We start from the raw sequence: 24,218 nt of genomic DNA on the forward strand, positions 1-24,218 counted from the left end.
GGCTGATGTGTCTCCGGCACATTTGACTCCGTTTTGAGAGAGAAAATGCACGGTCACCAATTTCGAAATAAACGTAACGAACAGAAATATCTCAGGTTGGTTTCATAATGGATCGAAGTAGCCGGGCCCGATAAAGCTATATAAATATATTTAGATTTGAGTGACGCTTTAGTATAACTAAACGTTATGAAGGTGCTGAAATATTTCGTGCTATTATTCAGAGGCAGCCTAAAATGGATCCTTTATTATTCACAACAGAAACGTGTAAATATCTGATTCAGTTTTGATGAGTTACATTTCTGTGTTATTATTGGTGTATGCTGCACCCCAATGTCCAGAACATGGAGCCAGTATGCTGTTTTTTTTCAATAAAATACTGGAAAGGATAGAATTGTAGTTTGTCTCTTTTATCCGATTATTAATCGATTAATCGAAGTAATAATCAACAGATTAATCGATTATCAAATTAATCGTTAGTTGCAGGCCTAATTATGATTGACGACACCTGTTGACTTATTTGAGCCCATTTAAATAGGGCTCATGTGATGCAGTCATTAGACTAGGTTACAAACACGACAATGGGAAAGTCAAAGGAACTCAGCACAGATCTGAAAAAACGAATCATTGACTTGAACAAGTCAGGAAAGTCGCTTGGAGCCATTTCAAAGCAGCTTAAGGTCCCAAGAGCAACTGTGCAGACAATTGTTCGTAAGTATAAAGTGCATGGCACAGTTTTGTCACTGCCACGATCAGAAAGAAAACAAAAGCTATCACCTGATGCTGAGAGAAAATTGGTCAGGATGATCAAGAGTTAACCGAGAACCACCAAAAAGCAGGTCTGCAAGGAATTGGTAGCTGCTGGAACACAGGTGTCAGTGTCCAAAGTCAAGCGTGTTTTGCATCGCCATGGACTGAGAGGCTTCCATGCAAGAAGGAAGCCCTTGCTCCAGAAGCGACACTTTAAGGCTCATCTAAAGTTTGTTGCTGATCACATGGACAACGATAAGACCTTCTGGAGGAAAGTTCTGCGGTCAGATGAAACAAAAAAGTAGCTGTTTGGCCACAATACCCAGCAATATGTTTGGAGTAGAAAAGGTGAGGCCTTTAATCCCAGGAACACCAAATCTACCCTCAAGCATGGTGGTGGTAGTAGTATTATGCTCTGGGCCTGTTTTGCTGCCAATGCAACTAGTGCTTTACAGAGATTCAATGGGACAATAAAAAGGAGGATTACCTCCAAATTCTTCAGGACAACCTAAAATCATCAGCCCGGAGGTTGGGTCTTGGGCGCAGTTGGGTGTTCCAACAGGACAATGACCCCAAATACACGTCAAAAGTGGTAAAGGAATGGGTAAATCAAGCTAGAACTAAGGTTTTAGAATGGCCTTCCAAAAGTCCTGACTTAAACCTCATTGAGAACATGTGGACAATGCTGAAGAAACAAGTCCATGTCAGAAAACCAACAAATTTAGCTGAACTGCACCAATTTTGTCAAGAGGAGTGGTCAAAAATTCAACCAGAAGCTTGCCAGAAGCTTGTGGATGGCTACCAAAAGCACCGTATTGCAGTGAAACTTGCCAAGAGACAGGTAACCAAATATTAACATTGCTGTATGTATACTTTTGACCCAGCAGATTTGGTCACCTTTTCAGTAGACCCATAATAAATTCATAAAACAACCAAACTTCATGAATTTTTTTTGTGATAAACAAGTATGTGCTCCAATCACTTTATCACAAAAAAATAAGAGTTGTAAAAATGATTGTAAACTCAAGACAGCCATGACATTATGTTCTTGACAAGTGTATGTAAACTTTTGACCACGACTGCATGTATAAGAAATCACAACAGACATCCCAATGACGATGAGAGTCATAGAAGAGAAAAGGGAATATTCAAATGGGCGATTTATATATTAAAAAAACTAGTGGAAGATGGCAGAGGGATTCTCTTATTTAGATTTTTCTTTTAGCGATGTAGACAACGTCCAGGAAACCCACAATGTGTCTACTTGGCCACATTTGGACAAATATATGCGTCTAGATAAAACATTAATTTGAGTTGTTTACCATGTAAGCCAAAATTAAAACGGTTATCAAGTTGCCAAGCCGGGCATATTTTGCACGAGAAATCCTGCCAAAAATGTATGCCGAAGTGAGGAAGATCATAGCCGCACAATTAAGTAAAGTCACTTACTTGGCGCTGACCATAACCGTACGTGTGTGACAGTCCATTTCATCGTCGACTGCGAATTAAAATGTACCTGTAAATGTATTTTATTCTGAGTTGGATACATTTTGTATGATTTGCACAGCTATGTTATTTATTTTACGTAGAAAGAAATGGGGATAGGTTGATTGGCAACACTAAATTGGCCCTAGGGTGTGAATGTGAGTGTGAATGTTGTCTGTCTATCTGTGTTGGCCCTGCGATGAGGTGGCAACTTGTACAGGGTGTACCCCGCCCGCCTTCCGCCCGAATGCAGCTGAGATAGGCTCCAGCACCCCCCGTGAGCCCGAAAGGGACAAGCGGTAAAAAATGGATGGATGGACTATTTTTCTGTTTTATTTATGTTATGTAATTCTGTGCTACTTAAACAGTTTATTTTCTGTGCTGTTAATACCCATCTTGACTAACTGGGTTAATAAAAGTGCCACGGACTGTTTACAGTACAGTTGTCATTCAGTTCAATTTCAGTGAATCTCGATCAAAACTCTTTATATGTATACTTCCACCAGAAAATATATTGAGATATATATCGAATATCGAGATTAAGTAAAAATATATCGTGATATACTTTTTTGTCCATATCGCCCAGCCCTACTATGGAGTCATAATAATAATAATAATAATGGATTAGATTTATATAGCGCTTTTTTAGACACTCAAAGCGCTTCACACAGAAGTGATATACCCATCATTCATTCAATCCACATTCACACGTTGATGGTGGTAAGCTACATACGTAGCCGCTCTACCCACCGCTCCACGCCGTCCCCATGTGTCGATGTAACAATAAAGGAAGGGATCCAGTTGTCGTCTTAACGAGCTGTTTTATTCGTAACATAACAGCTACTCTAACTGCTAGACTCAAACAAATACACAGAATGTCCTAACATGAAGACGCCCCGCAACCCGTACATAATTACAACATAAAAAGCACAGAACAGCTCCATTTTAAAAAGAGAGATACAACAAAGGTAGTGAACAGAAGAAAACAAATGATAAATACTGTGATAACGTCGTTCAAGCAGAAATGCACAAAGCCATTTTAACAGTGGAAGTCTAATAATTCTTCAGCACCTGCAGTTAGCAAACTGGTCCAAAAGATGGCATCATAGCACAAATAATAACACACCTTTCCGTTTATGTTAGGTTCTGCGCATGTCAAAGTAAAGTATTCCGATTTAAGCTGTGGTGCATGAAAATGCACATCATAATCAGATAATTTTTTTCAGGGTCCACATACACAATAATGTTCTAATTTTAATGATGATCAGATTAAATAAATGTTGTTCATGTACATGTGGCCAGTGATAAAATGCGACAAAGTACAAGCGTTACCTCAAAACCACAAAGTGATGAAAAGAAAAACACACACCAAAACGTGCCTGACAAGCAGTCCTCCAGACACCATGAAATACAGACGTCATCTGTAAATTAATGTGTAGACATTACCTGGGCTGAAAATAGCGGTGTAACAATAGCAAAATCTCACAGTATGATATTATCACAATATTAAGGCCACAATAAAATATTATTGTGGAATTGTCCTCAAAAAAAGACTTGGTAAAAATGTCATAGTATGTAAAATGAAGTGGCAGGAATGTTTAGGATAAACACACTTACTGTAATTAAACATATACAATGCTCAAATGTTCTAATCATATTCATAACTACAAACATGTATTTTTAAATGATAAATAAATGATAAATGGGTTGTACTTGTATAGCGCTTTTCTACCTTCAAGGTACTCAAAGCGCTTTGACACTACTTCCACATTTACCCATTCACACACATTCACACACCGATGGAGGGAGCTGCCATGCAAGGCGCTAACCAGCACCCATCAGGAGCAAGGGTGAAGTGTCTTGCTCAGGACACAACGGACATGACGAGGTTGGTACTAGGTGGGGATTGAACCAGGGACCCTCGGGTCGCGCACGGCCACTCTTCCACTGCGCCACGCCGCCCCTAAATGCAAATAATTGTGTGGAAACATCCACTGTTTCAAGCAAATATTATAACAAATACAGCTGAATGTCCTTCAAGTGACAATGTAAACATCCAGCGTAGTAAGTGTAAAACAATAATGTTCAACTTTTACTTTCTGAGAAGAAGTGTGCTCTGCAGTGGACTTTTGTTTTTAAAATCAGTTTGGAAAATGCTGTTTTTTAGAAAAGTTAACTGACGATTTTACTTTTAATAATGCAAATACCTAGAAAATAGATGTTTAGCTTAGCTGGCTTCAAATATATTTTCCAGGTGATGGTTTGTCAAGTAGCTTTTCATATTTCCCGTGGTGTGCAGAGTTCCCGCTCCCACTGAATGCTTTTCCTTTGCTGTGGTACGCCGTGAACCGCTCTGCGTCGCCTTGGAAACGCTCAAGACGAAGGTTTAACGCTTTCGTATGCAGACCTCTGCCAAAGACGTTATGTTTTCGCCAGTATTTGTTTGTATGTTTGTAAGCAACATAACTCAAAAAGTTATGGAAAGATTTTGATTAAATGTTCAGGAAATGTCCATAAAAAACCTTTCCTCTCATCTACTACAGAAACACTTCTCCCGCATGCTTTTTCCTTTTCTCCCCTTTTAAGAATGGAAAATACTATTGCGTCACGTAGCTTGCGTCCCCTTTGATTGTGTCTTGTTTGATGTATAGTTCTTCCGTGGGAGGGTGGCGCCAAACTTGTAATTCTCTTCCAAAACATTAAGGCGCAGAAACTGCAGCTATCGTTGACTAGATTCTTTTTGTGAAGAGTGACGATAGACGACAACCACGTCATCAACCTCTTTGTCTCCACTGGAACTAATCATTCAAAATCATCACTTTACTTTTAATTGAAGTTTTCCTTATAAACCAGAGGAGAATACATTTGCAAAGATGGACAGTGCAACTTCTAAACGAGTCGCGGAAGAGGACGCTATTATTATTTGCAACACTTTTCGGCCGTTCGGAACAAGGGACAAGGGAGTGCTATTGTGTAATTGTAAATAAAACTGTTAAATAACTATTGTAAGTAACGTCAAAGCTGGTGTTCATCTGTGTGGTCATGTTCAGAGTTCATAAATGTTTGAAAGTGCCTGAAAGAATATTAACGGACAATGAGAAGTGTTGTGTGTGAGAGAAAAAGATGTGTGTGCACGAGAAAGAATATGTGTCGGAATTTAACTTGTCAGCACAAGATTGGCAATAAAAGATAAAACAAGTGTCGCACTGTGTGACTTCTGGATGCAACAACACATTCAGTAGGGCTGCGCGATAAGGTGGAAAACGATATTATGATATATGTTTTTTTAAATGATCAATATCGATAATTATTTATACTTTTTATTACTTATTTAAGCTTGTCAATAAATACAGTAAACAATTTCCAACGTCCCATGTGTCCTATTTATCAGTGGATAGAGTGTCTGGGAGCCAGGTAGGATGAGTGCGGCGAAGGTAATAAAATAATTAAAATAGGTTTGAAGGGAGTTGCAGATTTGAGACTCTAAATAGCAGTCGTGTACAAACCCCGTTTCCATATGAGTTGGGAAATTGTGTTAGATGTAAATATAAACGGAACACGATGATTTGCAAATCCTTTTCAAGCCATATTCAATTGAATGCACTACAAAGACAACATATTTGATGTTCAAACTCATAAACTTTTTTTTTTTTTGCAAATAATAATTAACTTAGAATTTCATGGCTGCAACACGTGTCAAAGTAGTTGGGAAAGGGCATGTTCACCACTGTGTTACATGGCCTTTCCTTTTAACAGCACTCAGTAAACGTTTGGGAACTGAGGAGACACATTTTTTAAGCTTCTCAGGTGGAATTCTTTCCCATTCGTGCTTGATGTACAGCTTAAGTTGTTCAACAGTCCGGGGGTCTCCGTTGTGGTATTTTAGGATTCATAATGCGCCACACATTTTCAATGGGAGACAGGTCTGGACTACAGGCAGGCCAGTCTAGTACCCGCACTCTTTTACTATGAAGCCACGTTGATGTAACACGTGGCTTGGCATTGTCTTGCTGAAATAAGCAGGGGCGTCCATGGTAACGTTGCTTGGATGGCAACATGTGTTGCTCCAAAACCTGTATGTACCTTTCAGCATTAATGGCGCCTTCACAGATGTGTAAGTTACCCATGTCTTGGGCACTAATACACCCCCATACCATCACAGATGCTGGCTTTTCAACTTTGCGCCGATAACAATCCGGATGGTTATTTTCCTCTTTGGTCCGGAGGACACGACGTCCACAGTTTCCAAAAACAATTTGAAATGTGGACTCGTCAGACCACAGAACACTTTTTCACTTTGTATCAGTCCATCTTAGATGAGCTCAGGCCCAGCGAAGCCGACGGCGTTTCTGGGTGTTGTTGATAAACGGTTTTCGCCTTGCATAGGAGAGTTTTAACTTGCACTTACAGATGTAGCGACCAAATGTAGTTACTGACAGTTGGTTTCTGAAGTGTTCCTGAGCCCATGTGGTGATATCCTTTACACACTGATGTCGCTTGTTGATGCAGTACAGCCTGAGGGATCGAAGGTCACGGGCTTAGCTGCTTACGTGCAGTGATTTCTCCAGATTCTCTGAACCCTTTGATGATATTACGGACCATAGATGGTGAAATCCCTAAATTCCTTGCAATAGCTGGTTGAGAAAGGTTTTTCTTAAACTGTTCAACAATTTGCTCATGCATTTGTTGACAAAGTGGTGACCCTCACCCCATCCTTGTTTGTGAATGACTGAGCATTTCATAGAAGCTGCTTTTATACCCAATCATGGCACCCACCTGTTCCCAATTTGCCTGTTCACCTGTGGGATGTTCCAAATAAGTGTTTGATGAGCATTCCTCAACTTTATCAGTATTTATTGCCACCTTTCCCAACATATTTGTCACGTGTTGCTGGCATCAAATTCTAAAGTTAATGATTATTTGCAACAAAAAAAAATGTTTATCAGTTTGAACATCAAATATGTTGTCTTTGTAGCATATTCAACTGAATATGGGTTGAAAATGATTTGCAAATCATTGTATTCCGTTTATATTTACAGCTAACACAATTTCCCAACTCATATGGAAACGGGGTTTGTATAAGCTATTGAACACTACACAGACTAGTTTGAGAAGCTACTCATTAAACGGACACATTGAAAGTGTCAGGATGTTGCCGCACTGTCTGCATTAAAACCAACAAAACTAAAGGCACGTTTCTGTTATTGAGTTGATATATGAAAATATCACGGTTTCTCTTCTCACTTCATGAAGTGAATCCACTGCCAGACAGAAAAACAACGCAACAACACTGGTGTTGTGAGAGTAGCGGACGTGTGTATGTGTGTGTGTGTGTGTGTGTGTGTGCTCCTTTAAGAATGGCAGCGTGTTGAGTGAGTGACGTCAATAAGCGAGCGGTAGCATGCAGCAGTCGTGGCGACTGGCGAATGTGTCCGGTTGTGTCCTGCAGAAATTAGAAAGCGGAGCTTAGCAGACCCATTGTCGGGTAAAGTGAAGGATGTTACCCCCGACGAAAACATTGGCCAGGGAGGGAACATCTCCCCTGCGCTACTCGATTACGGTCCTTATCTGGGAGCCGAACAGCAGAAAAGGTGTAGTTGATACAGTTACGTGTGTCCCTTCCATTGCTCAGTGACACTTCCTGTTTCCTGTATTCCCAAAGCGCAAGTGACTTCATGAAACGAATCTTGCTTCCTAATTTCTGGTTTCTTCCAAATCAAAAATATAAATATATATTGAATATTTTAGCAAACGCATTTTATATTGATATCGATTGTCTATTGCGATATATATTGATATCGTATTATCGGCACTACCCTAACATTCAGAAATTTTTTGGGGGGCGCACCGAGATATTAAGTACACAATATAAGTTTTCATGCAAAATGTAATCTGGAGGGATGGCAATCAAAAAACGGTTCTTGTTCAGAACCGGACCCCAGTGTATCAATTCCTTGGGATTGCTTGCCATTTTGTCTAGCGGTTCTCTTAACAGTTATTCTGGGTGGGGATGATGTCATAACGCAACATGCGTAGTGACGTCAGATCACAATGTGGCAGCACCCGGTCAGAACAAACACTAACATTTTACAAAAAAAGATTGCAATAGCGCTACTTGTAATGATATAAGGCTGCTATTTCATCAAGAAGAGGACATACGCGATATGCTAAAACATTTGAACACACAGCATGCAACAATTACAATGTAAATCAAATTTTTGAACTCATCCTATCTAATCCCAGCTGCAGCAACGCTAGCACGTCACCTGAATACAGTAGGTATTAACTCACCGCCTATCATGTTAGCACTATTATTTGTTAAATTGAAATGAATGCCTTCTCATTCCGATGAGCATGACGAAAAACAGATTCAGACTGGCTCCGAGGAGGGCAGTACTCGCCCCAGTTAACGTCAGCCGCTCGACAAATGTCACATAGCAGCGACTAAGTTTGTGGTCAAAAGCTTGCATCTATTTGCTACAGTGACAGTCCTAATTTTCGATAAGTGAATGTTTAATTGTCGTCAAGGAAAAGTTGGATGTTTTCTCCCCACCAGATTTTCTCTCACTCATTATATTATACAGCTGAAACTCAAAAAATTTGAAAATTGTGTACAAGTCCATTAATGTCAGCAATTAACTTCAAATGTGAAAGTAAAATGTGATATTAACTCATGACATGCAAAATGAGGTATGTCAAGCCTTTATTATCATTTTGAAGATCTTGGCTTAAACTTTTTGAAACCTCACATTTTCTGAGATTTTCATTATCATCAAAATTATAACAAATAAAGGCTTGACATATCTCAATTTGCATGTAATAAGTTAATATCACATGTTCCTTAACATTACATCGTTGTATAATTTCCACATGATTTATTTTGTTAAATTATACTCATAGCTATTTATTAAATTTATTTTCAAAAAAGTACTTTTTTTTCTTACCTACGTATCTGACCTCGCTGCAGGCTTTTTAAGGTCTTGTTACCTCTAAACTAGGGATGTCCCGATCCAATATTTGGATCGGATCGGCCGCCGATATTTGCCAAAAAATGCGTATCGGCAAGGCATGGGAAAATGCCGATCCAGACCCAGTTAAAAAAAAAAACTCCGCTCCGTGTTTTCCAACGCACCTATTTAAATAATACATTCCACTTTTCTGCTGCTCCCTAATTTCTGTTCCGCATTTTCCAGCACACTTTCAACACATCCACAGGTCTGTGGATTCTCACACAGTTGCTTTTAGCTGCTGGCATTACACGACAGGCTCTTCTCACTCTTTTCTGTGTCTCCCTCTCACAGACAGCAAGCACACCTTCTTACACACGTCACATACTGTCACGTCATACGTCACATACGTATACGTCCTCTCCCAGCAGAGAGGTAGCAGCATGGCTAACGTTAGCTGTGATGCTAGCTCAGCCGTGTGACCAACGTTCTCTAAGGTGCGCGCCTGTGCAATTGCGCACTGCTCAAACCTCCTCTGCGCATAGCAATTATATGCCACGCACAAAATCAAATAAAAAAATAAGCGCATAACAATTTTCGACACACGGACACGACAGAGAAAACAGTTTTCGTCATCATTGTTTAAATATTGTAACGTCTGTCGAGACGCTTATCTCCATTCGGTGCCACACGTCCACACCATCTAAATGCCGAGGCAAAAATGTCCAGATCAACACGGTATGAAAAAATTAGTGATTTTTTTTAGTTGTGATTTCCTTCTCTGCATGAAAGTTTAAAAGTAGCATATATTAATGCAGTATGAAGAAGAATGTTTTAATGTAGACATGCAAGCCTTGAAAGAAAATTTTGAAAATCAAGACTACATTTCCTGCAAATGGGTGCATTTCTACCCTATATTTTAACTTTAGATTTATTCTCATATCAAACTCTTTTGGCTGTCTTTTTGACACTTACATCCGACGCCCCCCTCCACACCCTGGATTATAAATAATGTAAATGATTCAATGTGATTATCTTGTGTGATGACTGTATTATGATGATAGTATATATATGATAGTATATATCTGTATCATGAATCAATTTAAGTGGACCCCGACTTAAACAAGTTGAAAAACTTATTGGGGTGTTACCATTTAGTGGTCAATTGTACGGAATATGTACTTCACTGTGCAACCTACTAATAAAAGTCTCAATCAATCAATCAAAACACATAGAATCATCATACTGATGTGATTATATGCATCAAGTGTTCATTCAAGGCTGAGGCAAAATATCGAGATATATATCGTGTATCGCAATATGGCCTTAAAATATCACAATATTAAAAAAAAGGCTATATCGCCCAGCCCTAGTTTCAATGATGCCATTTCTGTCTATTTTGTGTTTATCCTTGAATAAACAGGTCAGTTTCTTGTTACCAACCATTGTGTATTATTCAAACTCCCCTAATTCAGCTGGCTAGTTGTTATCAAGAGTACTAAAACCCTTTTCAACATGATTCTGACAACTAAGTAGGCTAAATAACTTTAAACTTTAATACATGCTCGGATAGGCCAGTATCGGTCAGTATCGGTATCGGATCGGAAGTGCAAAAACAATATCGGTATCGGATCGGAAGTGCAAAAACCTGGATCGGGACATCCCTACTCTAAACTAAACAAAATTGAGGAACCCACTTTTTTTTTCTCAAATACGTATTGATAAGAGAATCGTTAAGGGAGGCGAAGCAGAATTGAAAGTGGAATCTTGTCAATTTCCATCCCGATTATTCGAGGTTGTTTTTTTTCCATAGAAAAATGTGTGCATTTCAAGCACAAAGTCTGCTCACTTGTGTTCAGGGACCCTCTTGGAAAAAACTGACTAATCACAGCTCTGCGTTCTGTGTCGCCGGCACAGTGGAAAGGGGAAAGGCGACGTTGCCTATGCAAGTTACGTGACACGAGAGTAAACATCAAGCTTAAGGCACGTCACACACCCACCTTGGTGGTCCCGCGCTGCCCAGAAGATTGTGGGATATGCAGTTTATTTTTCAGACCGGCCTATGCAAATGCGCCAGGAAAAAACTACACTCACCAGGTTGTGTTCACACGTCACATCATTATACGTATCTGACCTCGCTGTAGGCTTTTTAAGGTCTTGTTACCTCTAAACTAGGGATGTCCCGATCCGATATTTGGATCGGATCGGCCGCCGATATTTGCCAAAAAATGCGCATCGGCAAGGCATGGGAAAATGCCGATCCAGACCCAGTTAAAAAAAAAAACTCCGCTCCGTGTCACATCATTATTGTGAAAACTTTGAAAGCGCAATACCGCGTTCTCTACAATGACGTTACATTCCTAGCTGATACTAAAAATACTTTTTGTATTTAGGGTATATACAGTATTACTCATATCGGGATATAATATCTTTGCCCGTATCGCACAGCACTAAGTTAGAACTAATACCTGACCTCGACCAAGGACTTCCTGTACTAAGAAATTTGGTAAATACCTAATGCACTAATATATCAAAAAATACAATACACAGAAGTTTCAGAAGGATTAAATTTAGTAGTAGTCAAGTACATCCTTCAACAAAAGAGAACTGTTACCATACAGATAGAGAACTGTAGCCATTTTTTCACTGCACACAAAGAAGTTTGCCTAGTTTGAAAGCACTTTACCCTTATGTACGGACAGATTGAGTAACAAACATAATGATGGAGACATATTTTTATCTAGACCTGATCAGGTTACAGTGATGGCAGTGTGATTAGTCGGGTGAAAGAAACAACATAATGTGGTAAACCCATGCGTTGGCAGTGCTCAGATCAGTGTCTATCTACATCACATATTTCAATCACAGTGGAGATATTTGGAACACCCAGGAATAGGGGGAGAGGCTGGCTCATATGCTGTGGAGACTGTGTGTGTGTGTGTGTGTGTGTGTGTGTGTGTGTGTGTGTGTGTGTGTGTGTGTGTGTGTGTGTGTGTGTGTGTGTGTGTGTGTGTGTGTGTGTGTGTGTGTGTGTGTGTCGTTTAGGGAGAGTGGAACTGTGATTAAGTGAGTGCAAATAGCATGACTCGTCTACTCCATAAAGCTGAGGCTGATATTATACTAAATCCCTTAGAGATATTTTGGTTATGCTAAGATCCAGCAATTAACAGGATAGTATTGCAAAATATTCAACTTATTAAAGCATCAATAAACCATTTAACTGTGTTTCCTATTAAAAGTTGGGGAAAGTGTCTTGTCACAGAGACCATTTGAGGTTATGGTTGGAGAATCTGATAATGTGCCATATGTCTGATTAAAGTGTATTATCAATTCAGATTTCTGTATCACTGTAAGGTATTTCTCTCAAAGCATTTTTGTGACATGTCAACTTTGGAACGCACATGAAAATGCTCCATGTCACAATTGAAACTAACATTTTCAAATTCTGGTAAGTTGGGGCTCAGGATTAAATGGGGATTAAATGGTATACAGTATGGTTTATCAATAAACAATAATATTTCAGACTACTTGAAAATGTAATATTTGTATTTTCTGTGCTTAGCTCCTGAGTATTGGATGCATGATCAAAAGTTGTCCAACCGCACAACTAACTGAAATTTTCCGAACGTTAAGGTATTTTGCTATAATGAAACATGGTGGTAGGCAAATCAATTAATGGCTATAAAGATATGTTGGTGTCTACAAAGAGTACTGCAATCCCAATACAAGCATATTATCATCAAATTTGAACGATACAAAAAAGTTAATTGTTTGGCAGAACTAATTTAAACTTCACTTAATATGTGTAATGATGTAATTTCTATCGCCTAATCTAATTTTGAGCAATGGCAGATATCAATATTATTTGACACTAATTGAAAGAAAAACTGTATTAGTTAAAAGAGCTTATATATCACTATATTGTGGAACAAAGAAATATGCGATACACTCAAATGATGCTGGTTTTCCAGCTTCTAATTGGCAAAATGGGCATGAGAGGCGATTTAATGTGTGAACTACTGCATTTTTTCCCCTTAGTCATTTCATGTTGTAATTGTGTGCGTGTGTTCACAACAGAAAACATAATCTCACAAGCACCTCATTAGATGTGAAGCTTCTGATGCGATGTATAAAAAAATATTTTGGGACAATGACAATAGTTTACAACGCAAAAGAGAGCATTTGTGAGTTTCGGGGTGTTAAATTTATCCCAGCTTTGCAGGACATGCTGTACAGGTGTCATTCCGCCTCTGATACGGCTCTGAGACTACCAGGTTTGATGGCGTCCCAGTCAGTCCGTGTCAGAGAGAGGAGTAACATTGCAAATTGGAATAGGTTTGCTTTTAGGGCATCATGAGTGACCTCGTCCTCACATCACAGTACTGTCAACACTGGTAAACAAACTATGAAAACATGTTTTACTATGTCATATTTTTAACTTTGGGTTGTTGCATTTTTCGACACTCATTTTGTTTTTTTCTTCCAAAATATCTTTGTAGTGCATACCATAACAGACAAAATATCTCCATGACATTGCTTCACAGGGCTCTGCGCGATTCCTACCACTTGCTATGATTGCAGTCTTCTAGGATGCGTCCACACCTGTAAAGGTACTATGGTCCATACCGAAAAAAGATCCTCGGTTGTCACTTTAGTTTAGTGCAATCTGGTTTGCGTTCACATTTCTATTTTTGTCAGCAGTTTTGTTAGGGGTTGCAATGCATTACCTGGTTACAGTCACATTTGGTGACATCGTATATTGTGTTTTAGTCTGTTCGTGGGGCCGGTTTTCACGATGGACTCACCCAGGATAAAATTTTACTGGTAGGTGGACCGAGACCCATCTCTGAGATGATCTCTGTTACTCGACCAAACTAACCGTACTAATACCAGTAAAGACAACGGACTGTACAGCATTATAACCAGATCAAGCGTGAACGCACCATTATTCCATGTGCATCATGCAGAAGCATGCATTACCCAGACTAAAAACCCACAGCAATAAACACAAAGAATCTCTTCTTTAGAAACATGCCCTGGCAAAAAAAACAAAAAACCTAAATATCTATCAAATGGTGTCATATTTAGACTTTTTTTTGTCTTTATTTTAAGCATTTCCTTCTGGTCTACAAAACATGTAATGGTGGTGCTTTAGTCAAAATCTTGCATTGATTTTGTTTTTCAAGCTGCTTTCTGACTGTCTCTTCAGAATGCACCCTCCTCCAGGCCAAGACCCATTCACCCCATCAGCCATGTTGTAGTTTTTAGTGAGTTCACTGAGATATAAGTTAGAATTATACACATCTTTTTATTAGAAATGGCAACACATGTGTGAGCCAGTCTACCCCACAACAAGAGGATAGAGAAAAATAAGTAATTTATTGACCAAAACTTTGGATCAGAACTGAATAAAACTGGCGGACTCGCGCAAAGCTCTTTGGGTAAACTTTGACCGTATATGGAGATTTCCGCCAACTCAGGTAAAATATGTCACAAACATCTCAAATTTCAAACGGCTCATTTGGAGCAAGTTTGGAAGAAGGCAAGATTGGTTTATAAAATCCAACAAGTACCAACAGTTAAGAGTGTCGGTTTGCATAATATTTATTTCTTAAAGATGAAACACCAGTGACTCCAAACTGATGACACACGCATGCGCTCTCATCTCAACTTAGCTGCACTCATGACATCCCTAAGCCACCAGGTCATAGAACACATGTGAATCGCAGATGGGCGCACAAAGACTGTACACAATACTCACTCAAATGTGAAGAAAAGTCCACACGTCACAAGAATGAGGACAAGCGTGAGGTAGAAAACCCCAGTCTGTTTGGCCATCATTATCCTCCCATCGCAGTAGAATTTATTCCGACCTGGGAAGGACTCCCACTTCCTCTTTTTGGGCGTCTTCTTCTTAAAAGGAGTCTCCATTGGAGTGGAGCTGCGAGTGCTTATTTGGCTGTACTCACACTCTCTCATGGACTCAGACACTCCAAGATGCATCAATTGCTCTTTAAAATCCACTTACGGGCTGTGAACACAATACACAAGCAGAAGTTAGTGAGGCCAACAGCAACAAAAATACATGTCAGAACTAGGGTTGTACGGTATACCGGTATTAGTATAGTACCGCGATACTAATGAATCATTTTCGGTACGATACCATCTCTGAAACGTACCGGTCCCACCCCCCCTCGCCTGCTTCGAAGTCATGTCGTGACATTGCTGGTTATACGAGAAAACGAGCATGTTCGGTAGCACACAATCACAGAGTACTTACAAGCAGACACAGTGTGTAGACAGAAAAGGGAGAATGGATGCATTTTGAAACCTCCCTCCCCCATTTACACTCATTCACACAAAAGGGTTGATTCTTTGTTATTAATATTTCTGGTTCCTACATTATATATCAATATAGATCAATACAGTCTGCAAGGGATACAGTCCGTAAGCACACATGATTGTATTTTTTCATGACAAAAAAATAAAAAACGAGTAAGCAGATATTAACAGTAAATGAACAAGTAGATTAATAATTAATTTTCTACCACTTGAACCTAATAATGTTGACAAAATAATAGAATGATAAATGTTTCAATATGTTACTGCATATGTCAGCAGACTAATTGGGAGCCTTTGTTTGTTTACTTACTAATAAAAGACAAGTTGTCTAGTATGTTCACTATTTTATTTAAGGACTTAACTGCAATAAAAAAAACATATGTTTAATGTACCCTAAGATTTTTGGTTAAAATAAAGCCAATAATGCATTTTTTTGTGGTACCCATTATTTAGAAAAGTACCGAAAAGTATCTAAATATTTTTAGTACCGGTACCAAAATATTGGTATCGTTACAACACTAGTCAGAACACAAAATGTATCTCAAACGACAGTAGGAACAGCATTATTAGAATGAATGAAGGTTGTGTAACAAAAAAAAACGTTAGTTTATTTGTCAAATCAACAATTAGCACCTACCCAAGATCTGCTATTGACTAGCAAGCAACCTGGCTAGCCTCACGTAGCATCTGAAGCAAACGCGGCTAGCAGTTTGCCACATGTATTTAGGTTAGCACTTTGACTTACCGTACTAGTACAATAGAGGGTTAGCTTACGCATACTCATTTTTCATCTATATAACTAGACGTTATTGGCTTCCTGTTTAACTGTAACAGCATGTCACACGAGACGTGTGCTGGCTGTCACCGCCACACTACAAGCACCGTGTCTCCCCGTTCAGGGAATGTTTGCGTGTAACACCGAGCGAGGGGACTCACTGGCTGGGCGCGCTGCCTTACCGAGGGGAATGTTCGTCGTGTCGGGGTGTTGTCGCGTCGTCGCTCCTCCACTGCTTCTTATCCGGGTTTGAAACGAGCGGAGGACGAAACGACACACACCATTTTACAAGTTTAAAGGCTCCATTCGAGGTAAATGTGCAGCTTGTTGTCGATAAACTTCGAAGTCAAAATCCATAGAGAAAGACAACAAACGCGGCAGGGTGCTCTCAGGCGATCTACAGCATCCCGACGAGCTGCCACCGCCGGACCACAAAGCCCCAGCGTTTCATCAAAACATTCCTCGATAAAACACAGGGAATCTACACCGTTCCGTGAAAAGTTGTAGCGTCCCTTAAGAAGCGTGCAGACAATCCAGTCGTGCAGCCGTTCAGTTTACATTGTGTTCCGGTACGCGGGCTGAGCTGCCACCCTCCCGAGCACCATCACCATGGGAGCGGAGCGGGGCCTCCCAGCCTGCTTGCGGGCTCCTCCCCCTCCAGCGAACGACGTCGCCAAGGAGAGGGTGCCCTGCCAAGACTGCTGGGAGATCCTAAACCGGATTGTGGGGATATATTCCGCCTATAAAGCGCTCTTAAAACATTTTTGTGTACTCGAAATAGTGAAAACCTGCTAGTACAAGGCGGCTAACAATTGGGTTAATTGGGATTAATATATTCTGTTTATAAGGCAATTCAGACACCCTATTTACATGCCGTCACTTGCATATTAACCAAGCTATAGCGGCATTGTTATTGTAAGAACTAACACCGAGGAACTACTTTTCTGGCACGAGCTAGCCTAAGCTGCTAATAAAGTTGGTTGCGACCCGCCATAAAATATAGAAGGAGCTTGAGCTGTTTCTGATGCTGCTGTATTGCCTTTTAGTTTGGAAAAATTAATCCTGGATTATAAAGCATGACTCTCACCTGTATAGAAGGTTGTGGCCCCAGTTGGCTCACTTTGAAATTCCACACGGTCAACAAATGGAATTGCAGCATAAGACCCGCCAACATCACTCGGAGGCATATTTTTTATCTGACTAGTGACGATTATTCGAAATTTACCAGCTCAAAGAGAGTGCTAAAAGATACAACCATCTCATCAGTTGGCATCCCGGTGAGAGTGGATATTGTAAATCACAGTTTTATGTTCTTTTTTTAATGGTTAGCAATAGGGCTACATAAATATGCTTTAAGGTTCTCACAAAGTCTGCCATAGCAAACACAGAACGTTCTCTTGATGTTGTTGTTGACGGAAGTTTCTGTAATGCTTAAATTGACCTGAATACTGTAAATATAACATGAATGTGCCTGCTACCAGTGATGGGCAGTAACAAACTACATGTAGCTAAGCTACGTAGCTTAACTACATTTTCCAGTAGCTTGGCGGTAGCTTAACTACGTTTTTAACGAGTAGCTTTTCTTGAAGCTTAACTACTTTCAGACCCATGTAGCTAGGTAGCTTACATCAAAGCTACAAAGAAAATGGACTGCAAATCCAGGCCCCCCCAAAAATATGGAGAAAATCCAATGACCTAGATGAATGAGAACATCTATACATACGAAGAACATTCATGATGATTGGTTTGTGTTCGTATGATGAGTCATAATTGGCTAAGGTTAGGGCGAACAATTATGGACTGGCCAATCAGAGGCAAGATAAGGCGGGTCATCGAAACCAGGAAGCAAAATCATAACAAGTCACGCACTTATGTCACAAGAGGACGAGGGAGTCGGAGACAGAGGGACGTTTCAAGCTGACCACTCAAAAAAAAAGAAATACTTGAAAATAGCAGAGGAACTCTCGACCGCAGATGAGATTTTTCCTTTAGTGATGAAGATGATGTCCAGGAAACCCACAATAATGCATGTCCTTGGCCATATTTAGACAAATGTATGCGTTTAGAGAAAACAATGCCCAAAACCTTAGTTTTTAGTTGTTTACTCTGTAAACCAAAATTATAACTGCTTTCTTTATCGAAGACGTGGAACGCAAATTTAGGAACACATATTAAGGCGAATTGAGTTCATAAAAAGTTTTACTGCTCATAATCATTACCAACTGTTCCTAAACAACACACAAGTCATTGTTTTTTGTAGATGCTTTTTTAACTGTAAGAAGAGAACATGACTAACATTGTAGGGGTGGGTCAAATAAAGTAAAATAAATACATACAGCGGAGTTCGGGGACCCCTAGAAGTAGTTGTAGGGTGTCCCCAGCTAAATGACAGATAGTTCTCATTTAATTTCATTTTTATTTATCTCCTTCATTGATGTGCATCTTTGATCGGTAGACAATTATACCTCAATTATTCAATTGTACATTTACACACCAATGCCTGAGAAGGAGCAGGATGAAGAAAAATCTTATATTTTCCTGCCCCCTTCAACATAATATGTACCGTAGTTTTACTTAATGGATCTCATATAAACCAACAATTACATCCAAATATAATGAAAACAAACAAAAAACACACACAAAAACACAACAAGTGCAAAACTTCATGAAGTACAAACCAAACAAAAAAAATATATACACCTCACGGGATGATACAAAACAAATACAAAACCAGGCAAAAAATAAGTAAAATGATAAATATAAAGCAAAATGTAAACACTTATGGCTGTCCATATGATCTTATTGTTCTGTCTTTATATTTTTTTTTCAATTGGAATATATTTTTACAATCTTTTATCTCATTGTAAAGAGAATTCCATAGTTTAACCCCCACCACTGATATACACATTTGTTTTAAAGTTGTCTTTGAATACTGATGTTTGAAATGACCTTTTCTTCTATGCTCTTCATTCTCAGAAGTGACTTTTTTTGTAAATTTGCTGGTAATGTCTAACATTTAGCCTTAAACATGACACACTAGTAACTTTACTAGCTCCTGTAATTTCAATAAACCAGAATTAAGAAATAATATGTTAGTGTGTTCTAAGTAATCTACTTTATGAATAATCCTTATAGCTCTTTACTGTAGTTGATACAATGGCTTTATGTTACTCTTATATGTGTTCCCCCACACTTCCACACAGTAGCTGATATATGGCAATATAAGTGCACAATACAATATACGCATTGCCCTATAATCTAACACATATTTTACCTTATTTAATATAAAAAATACTCTTAGATATCTTTTTCCGTACATGTGCAATATGAGATTTCCATGTCAGACTGTCATCCAGTATCACTCCTAAAAATCTAAGTTCAGAAACCATTTCAATATCAATTCCATCTACTGACAGTTTGATCGTTTCCTCCCTTTTCCTCCTACAAAAAATCATGAACTTTGTTTTTTTTATATTTAATGATAATTTATTGACATCAAACCATCTCTTAAGTTTAATCATTTCCTGTTCAAGGCTTTTAAGTCATGTCCCGAATTATAAAAGTTGGTGTCGTCCGCAAATAATACAAATTTCAATAACTTTGATACCTCACATATATCATTAATATATAAAATAAACAATTTTGGTCCCAAAACCGAACCTTGTGGAATTCCACTTTCAATCCTCATTTGTTCAAATGTATTACCCACAGAATCCACAAACTCTTGTCTATTATCTAAATAACTTCTTAGCCTGTCTAAAACTACTTCTCTCACACCAAATGAATACAACTTGGACAATAATATAGAATGATCTATAGTGGCAAATGCTTTTTTAAGATCGATAAACACCCCTATAGTGTATTTCTTATTATCAGTTGCTGTTGCTATATCCTCCATTATGTTCATTACAGCTGAAGCAGTGGATCTACTGGTCCAGAATCCATACTGGCTCTCACTCAACAACATGTTATTTTCAATAAAACTGTCTAATTTTTTTACAAATATTTTTTCAATTATTTTAGAAAATTGTGACAGCAGTGACACTGGTCTGTAATTAGTAAATCTATGTTTATCTCCTGTTTTAAAGAGTGGAATTGTCTTTGCTACCTTCATTCTATTTGGAAAGGTCCCTGTTTGAAAAGAAAGATTAAAAACATAACAAAGAGGTTTGATGATACAGTCAATAGTCTTTTTTACAATTATCATGTCTATACCATCACTGTCTGTTGATGTCTTATTTTTCAGTTTTGTTACCATTGATACAATTTCATTTTCACTAACATCTATAAGCATGGACTGTAGCATTTTTCTTCCCCCTCTCCATCCACTCTGTATGTCTTCCATCCATCCATCCATTTTCTACCGCTTATTCCCTTTTGGGGTCGCGGGGGGCGCTGGAGCCTATCTCAGCTACAATCGGGCGGAAGGCGGGTACACTCTCAAATACTCTCTGCCAATTTGGGTCCAACATTCACAAAAAAAGAATTTAATCCGTTTGCCACTTCATTCATATTTGTTATCATCTTATTATCCTCATTGATAAAATGGCTTGGTGGGTTTGTAGGCCACGATGTTTTTCCTATTACCTTGTTCAGAATATTCCAAGTTTCTTTGATATTGTTTATATTTTTTTCTAGTAAATTATTATAATATTCTCTTTTAGCTTGTCTCATTATTGTTATCAATTTGTTTTTGTAAACCTTATATTTCGTTTCAGCATCCTTTGTTCTTACTTTTATGAAATCTCTATAAAGTTTGTTTTTCTTTTTACAATCATTCTGTAGTCCCTTTATAATCCAAGGCTTTTTATTGTAGCTGTCTCTCTGTTTCCATACATTCGGACAATGCTTTTCATACAATGAAAAGCCTCATATGCAACATTTGCCTCTCCCACATACACCTCATTCCAGTCTGCTTCAAATAAGTCCTTCCTAAACTTATTCATTGCCTCTTCAGTCCTTTTCCTTACATACCTATGGATTTTTTCCTCCCTCTTTCTATATATTTGACAGTCATAAGTAAGAAACACAGGTAAGTGGTCACTTATATCATTAATTACTAGTCCACTTTTTATATTATTTTCTATGTCATTTATAAAGATGTGATCAATTAACGTTGCACAATTTGTCGTAATTCTACTGGGTTTGGTGATCAATGGATAAAGCCCTCTACTATATACCACATCCAAGAAGTCTCTTGTTGATTTATTTCTGGGTGAGTTTAGCAGATCTATGTTATAGTCGCCACACATGACGAATGTTTTCTTTTCCTTTACCTTACACAATAATTCTTCCAAACTATCATTGAATGCTTCTACCTTAGACCCAGGTGTCATATATAAACACGTAACAATAACATTTCTCTTCTTTTCTATTTCTACCTCCACAGTTACACATTCAAATAAATCATGGATTACCACTGTCATACATTCAACAGGTCTACATTTCAAATCACAGTCAACAAACAGGGCCACACCTCCTCCCTTCTTGTTTCTTCTACTACTGTGATACAACTCATACCCGTCAATGGAGAAATCGATACCTCTGTCTTTATCGATTCATGTTTCAGAAAGTGCTATTATTTTGAATTTGCCATTTAGAGTCTTCAAGTATTCGTCAATCTTCGAGAAATTTGCATATAAGCTTCTACAGTTGGAATGTATTAAATAAAATGTACTATCTAAACTAACATTGTCATTAAATTGTTCCTCGGTGTAGTAGTCACAAGTAGCATTGATTGTGTTGAATAGATGGTTTTCTGGGTCAACATCATATTCAAAGTCATATAGTTTATAGTCCATGTATTCAGCTCTTGAAAACGCTTGATTCTCAGTTGTCTCACCTTCTCGCTGCGTAGCCTTCCCCGTCTCCAGCCAAGGTGAGCCATGTCAGTCATAAGTCTAGCAGGTCTCATCTATATTGATCCAAGTCGCGGAGCTCTCTAATCGTGACAACTTTGGCTTCTTCATATGGGCCATTTAGCCGAATCATGATTTTGCAGTTCTGTGTCCATGTGGCTTGTATCTTGTTTTTTTTTCTGAGGATGCGTGCTTGTCTTTTTTAAATGAATCACCGCATATTTAACATCATTAGTACATTAAACCATGATCTTCTTTAATGACAGATAGTTAATAGTAATGGACCCTTACTGGGTCCATGTGTACACTCTCAGTTACATTAACATTGATATTATACATGTGGGCCCATAGATAGAAATGGCGTTAAATGTTGCAAGCTACTTTTGCCGTGTAGTTTGTTGTGTAGCTTGCTACAATTCCCCAGGAATAGCTTCCCCTGTAGCTTAGCTACTTTTAATCGAGCGTAACTTGTAGCTTAGCTTACTACATTTTCTAAGTAGCTTGCCAATCACTACCTGTTACTACATTACATATATACTTACAGCATATGCTGTATACAAAACAAACAATAATTTACAGAGTTCGTATGGAGCCAGAACACTGACAGTAAGTTTTGATATTAAAAAAAAAAACTGGCATCGTAGAAAAAAGTTGTATCTAACGCAGACCTGGGCATTCTGCGGCACGCGGGCCACATGCGGCCCTTTGTGCGTCCCTGTCCGGCCCGCGTGAGGCCAATCATAAATTACAAAATACATTTAAAAAAGTATCTATGTCGAGTGTGCAATACAACGGTGCTGCTTTTGTTTTGAAAAGCGTTATTTGTATTACTTCCGTGTGGACGTATCCGCGTGCGTGATTGTGAGTGAATGTGAACAGCTGCAATCACAAATTACAAAATAAAGTTGAAAAAACATCTATGTCGTGCGCCCAATACAACTGTGCTGCTTTTATTTTGAAAAGTGTTATTTATGGGCGTATGTCCGTGTGTAACCTGTGAGTGAAGGTGCACAGCGACAAGTGATGCACGGTTAACACCCGAGACGCTAAAAAGAGAAAAGTTGATGTCGAATGCCGTGTTTTCAACAAGACATGTACTGCCAAGTAAAAAAAAAATATTGAGCAAAATTTAATTGAAATATTGTGGATGTGGCCCTCCAGCAGTGCTCGGGTTGCTCATGCGGCCCCTGGTAAAAATTAATTGCCCACCCCTGATCTAACGAGTACTGTACTGGCATTGTAAAATGTTGAATTCAAAAATAAAACACAGACATAAAAAAACGCACAATATTTTTTGTGCATCTTTTTTATATTTTGATATGTTTCTCAATGTTACTCTTCAGATTTTTTATTTTTTTTTACTATGTTATTGTTTTTTCAAGTGTTGCAGGTTTTTATGGTCAACTTTCCATGTTGCAGAGTCACTTGTTTTTTTTTCAGTTTCAACTTAATGGTACTGTTTTCAAATGGAGTAACACCTAAAAACATTGGGAAGACTGGTTTTGAAAAACATACAAAATAATCCACAAAAACATTATTTCTTAATTTTTCTAAATTTTACAATACTAATAATTTCAGTGTCTATCGTCAATATAAGATTTTTACTTTTTAAGTGCGTCGTGACCACAAAACATTGTAACACAAAACCGAGGACCGCCTGTATATTTAAAATGTTTTAACGCTTATTGCTGCAATTTTAACGCTGATTCATGTCTTTGGTCTGAGCAGCAATCCCATGTATCCATCCATTTTCTACCACTTGTCCCTTTCAAGGTCGCGGGGGGTGCTGGAGCCTATCTCAGCTGCATTCGGGCGGAAGGCGGAGTACACCCTGGACAAGTCGCCCTCTCATCACAGGGCCAACACAGATAGACAGACAACATTCACACTCACATTCACACACTAAGGCCAATTTTAGTGTTGCCAATCAACCTATCCCCAGGTGCATGTTTTTGGAGGTGGGGGGTAGCCGGAGTACCCAGAGGGAACCCACGTACGCAGTCACGGGGAGAACATGCAAACTCCACACAGAAAGATCCCGAGCTCAGGACCTTCGTATTGTGA

At 38.7% G+C, this 24,218-nt stretch overlaps 1 protein-coding gene across 6 annotated transcripts in view; it reads right to left on the bottom strand.

The window, feature by feature from the left end:
* The window catches only part of zdhhc14 (zDHHC palmitoyltransferase 14), a 113,613-nt gene extending 96,661 nt beyond the window's left edge, over positions 1-16,952 (bottom strand). For 2 of the 6 annotated variants that reach the window (XM_061968662.1, XM_061968657.1), the window contains exons 1-2: positions 16,479-16,951; positions 14,941-15,210 (exon numbers count right to left, since the gene is read on the bottom strand). In XM_061968662.1, coding sequence (XP_061824646.1) covers positions 14,941-15,182 — 242 coding nt within the window. In that variant the 5' untranslated portion in view covers positions 15,183-15,210; positions 16,479-16,951. Of the gene's footprint in view, positions 1-14,940; positions 15,211-16,158; positions 16,434-16,457 lie in introns of those variants that run through there. The other 4 variants (XM_061968659.1, XM_061968658.1, XM_061968660.1 and 1 more) reach the window with 4 other exon arrangements.
* Between the last annotated feature and the right edge of the window lie 7,266 nt (positions 16,953-24,218).

This window comes from Nerophis lumbriciformis, linkage group LG08, assembly GCF_033978685.3.
Source record: "Nerophis lumbriciformis linkage group LG08, RoL_Nlum_v2.1, whole genome shotgun sequence".
Lineage (NCBI taxonomy): Eukaryota > Metazoa > Chordata > Actinopteri > Syngnathiformes > Syngnathidae > Nerophis > Nerophis lumbriciformis.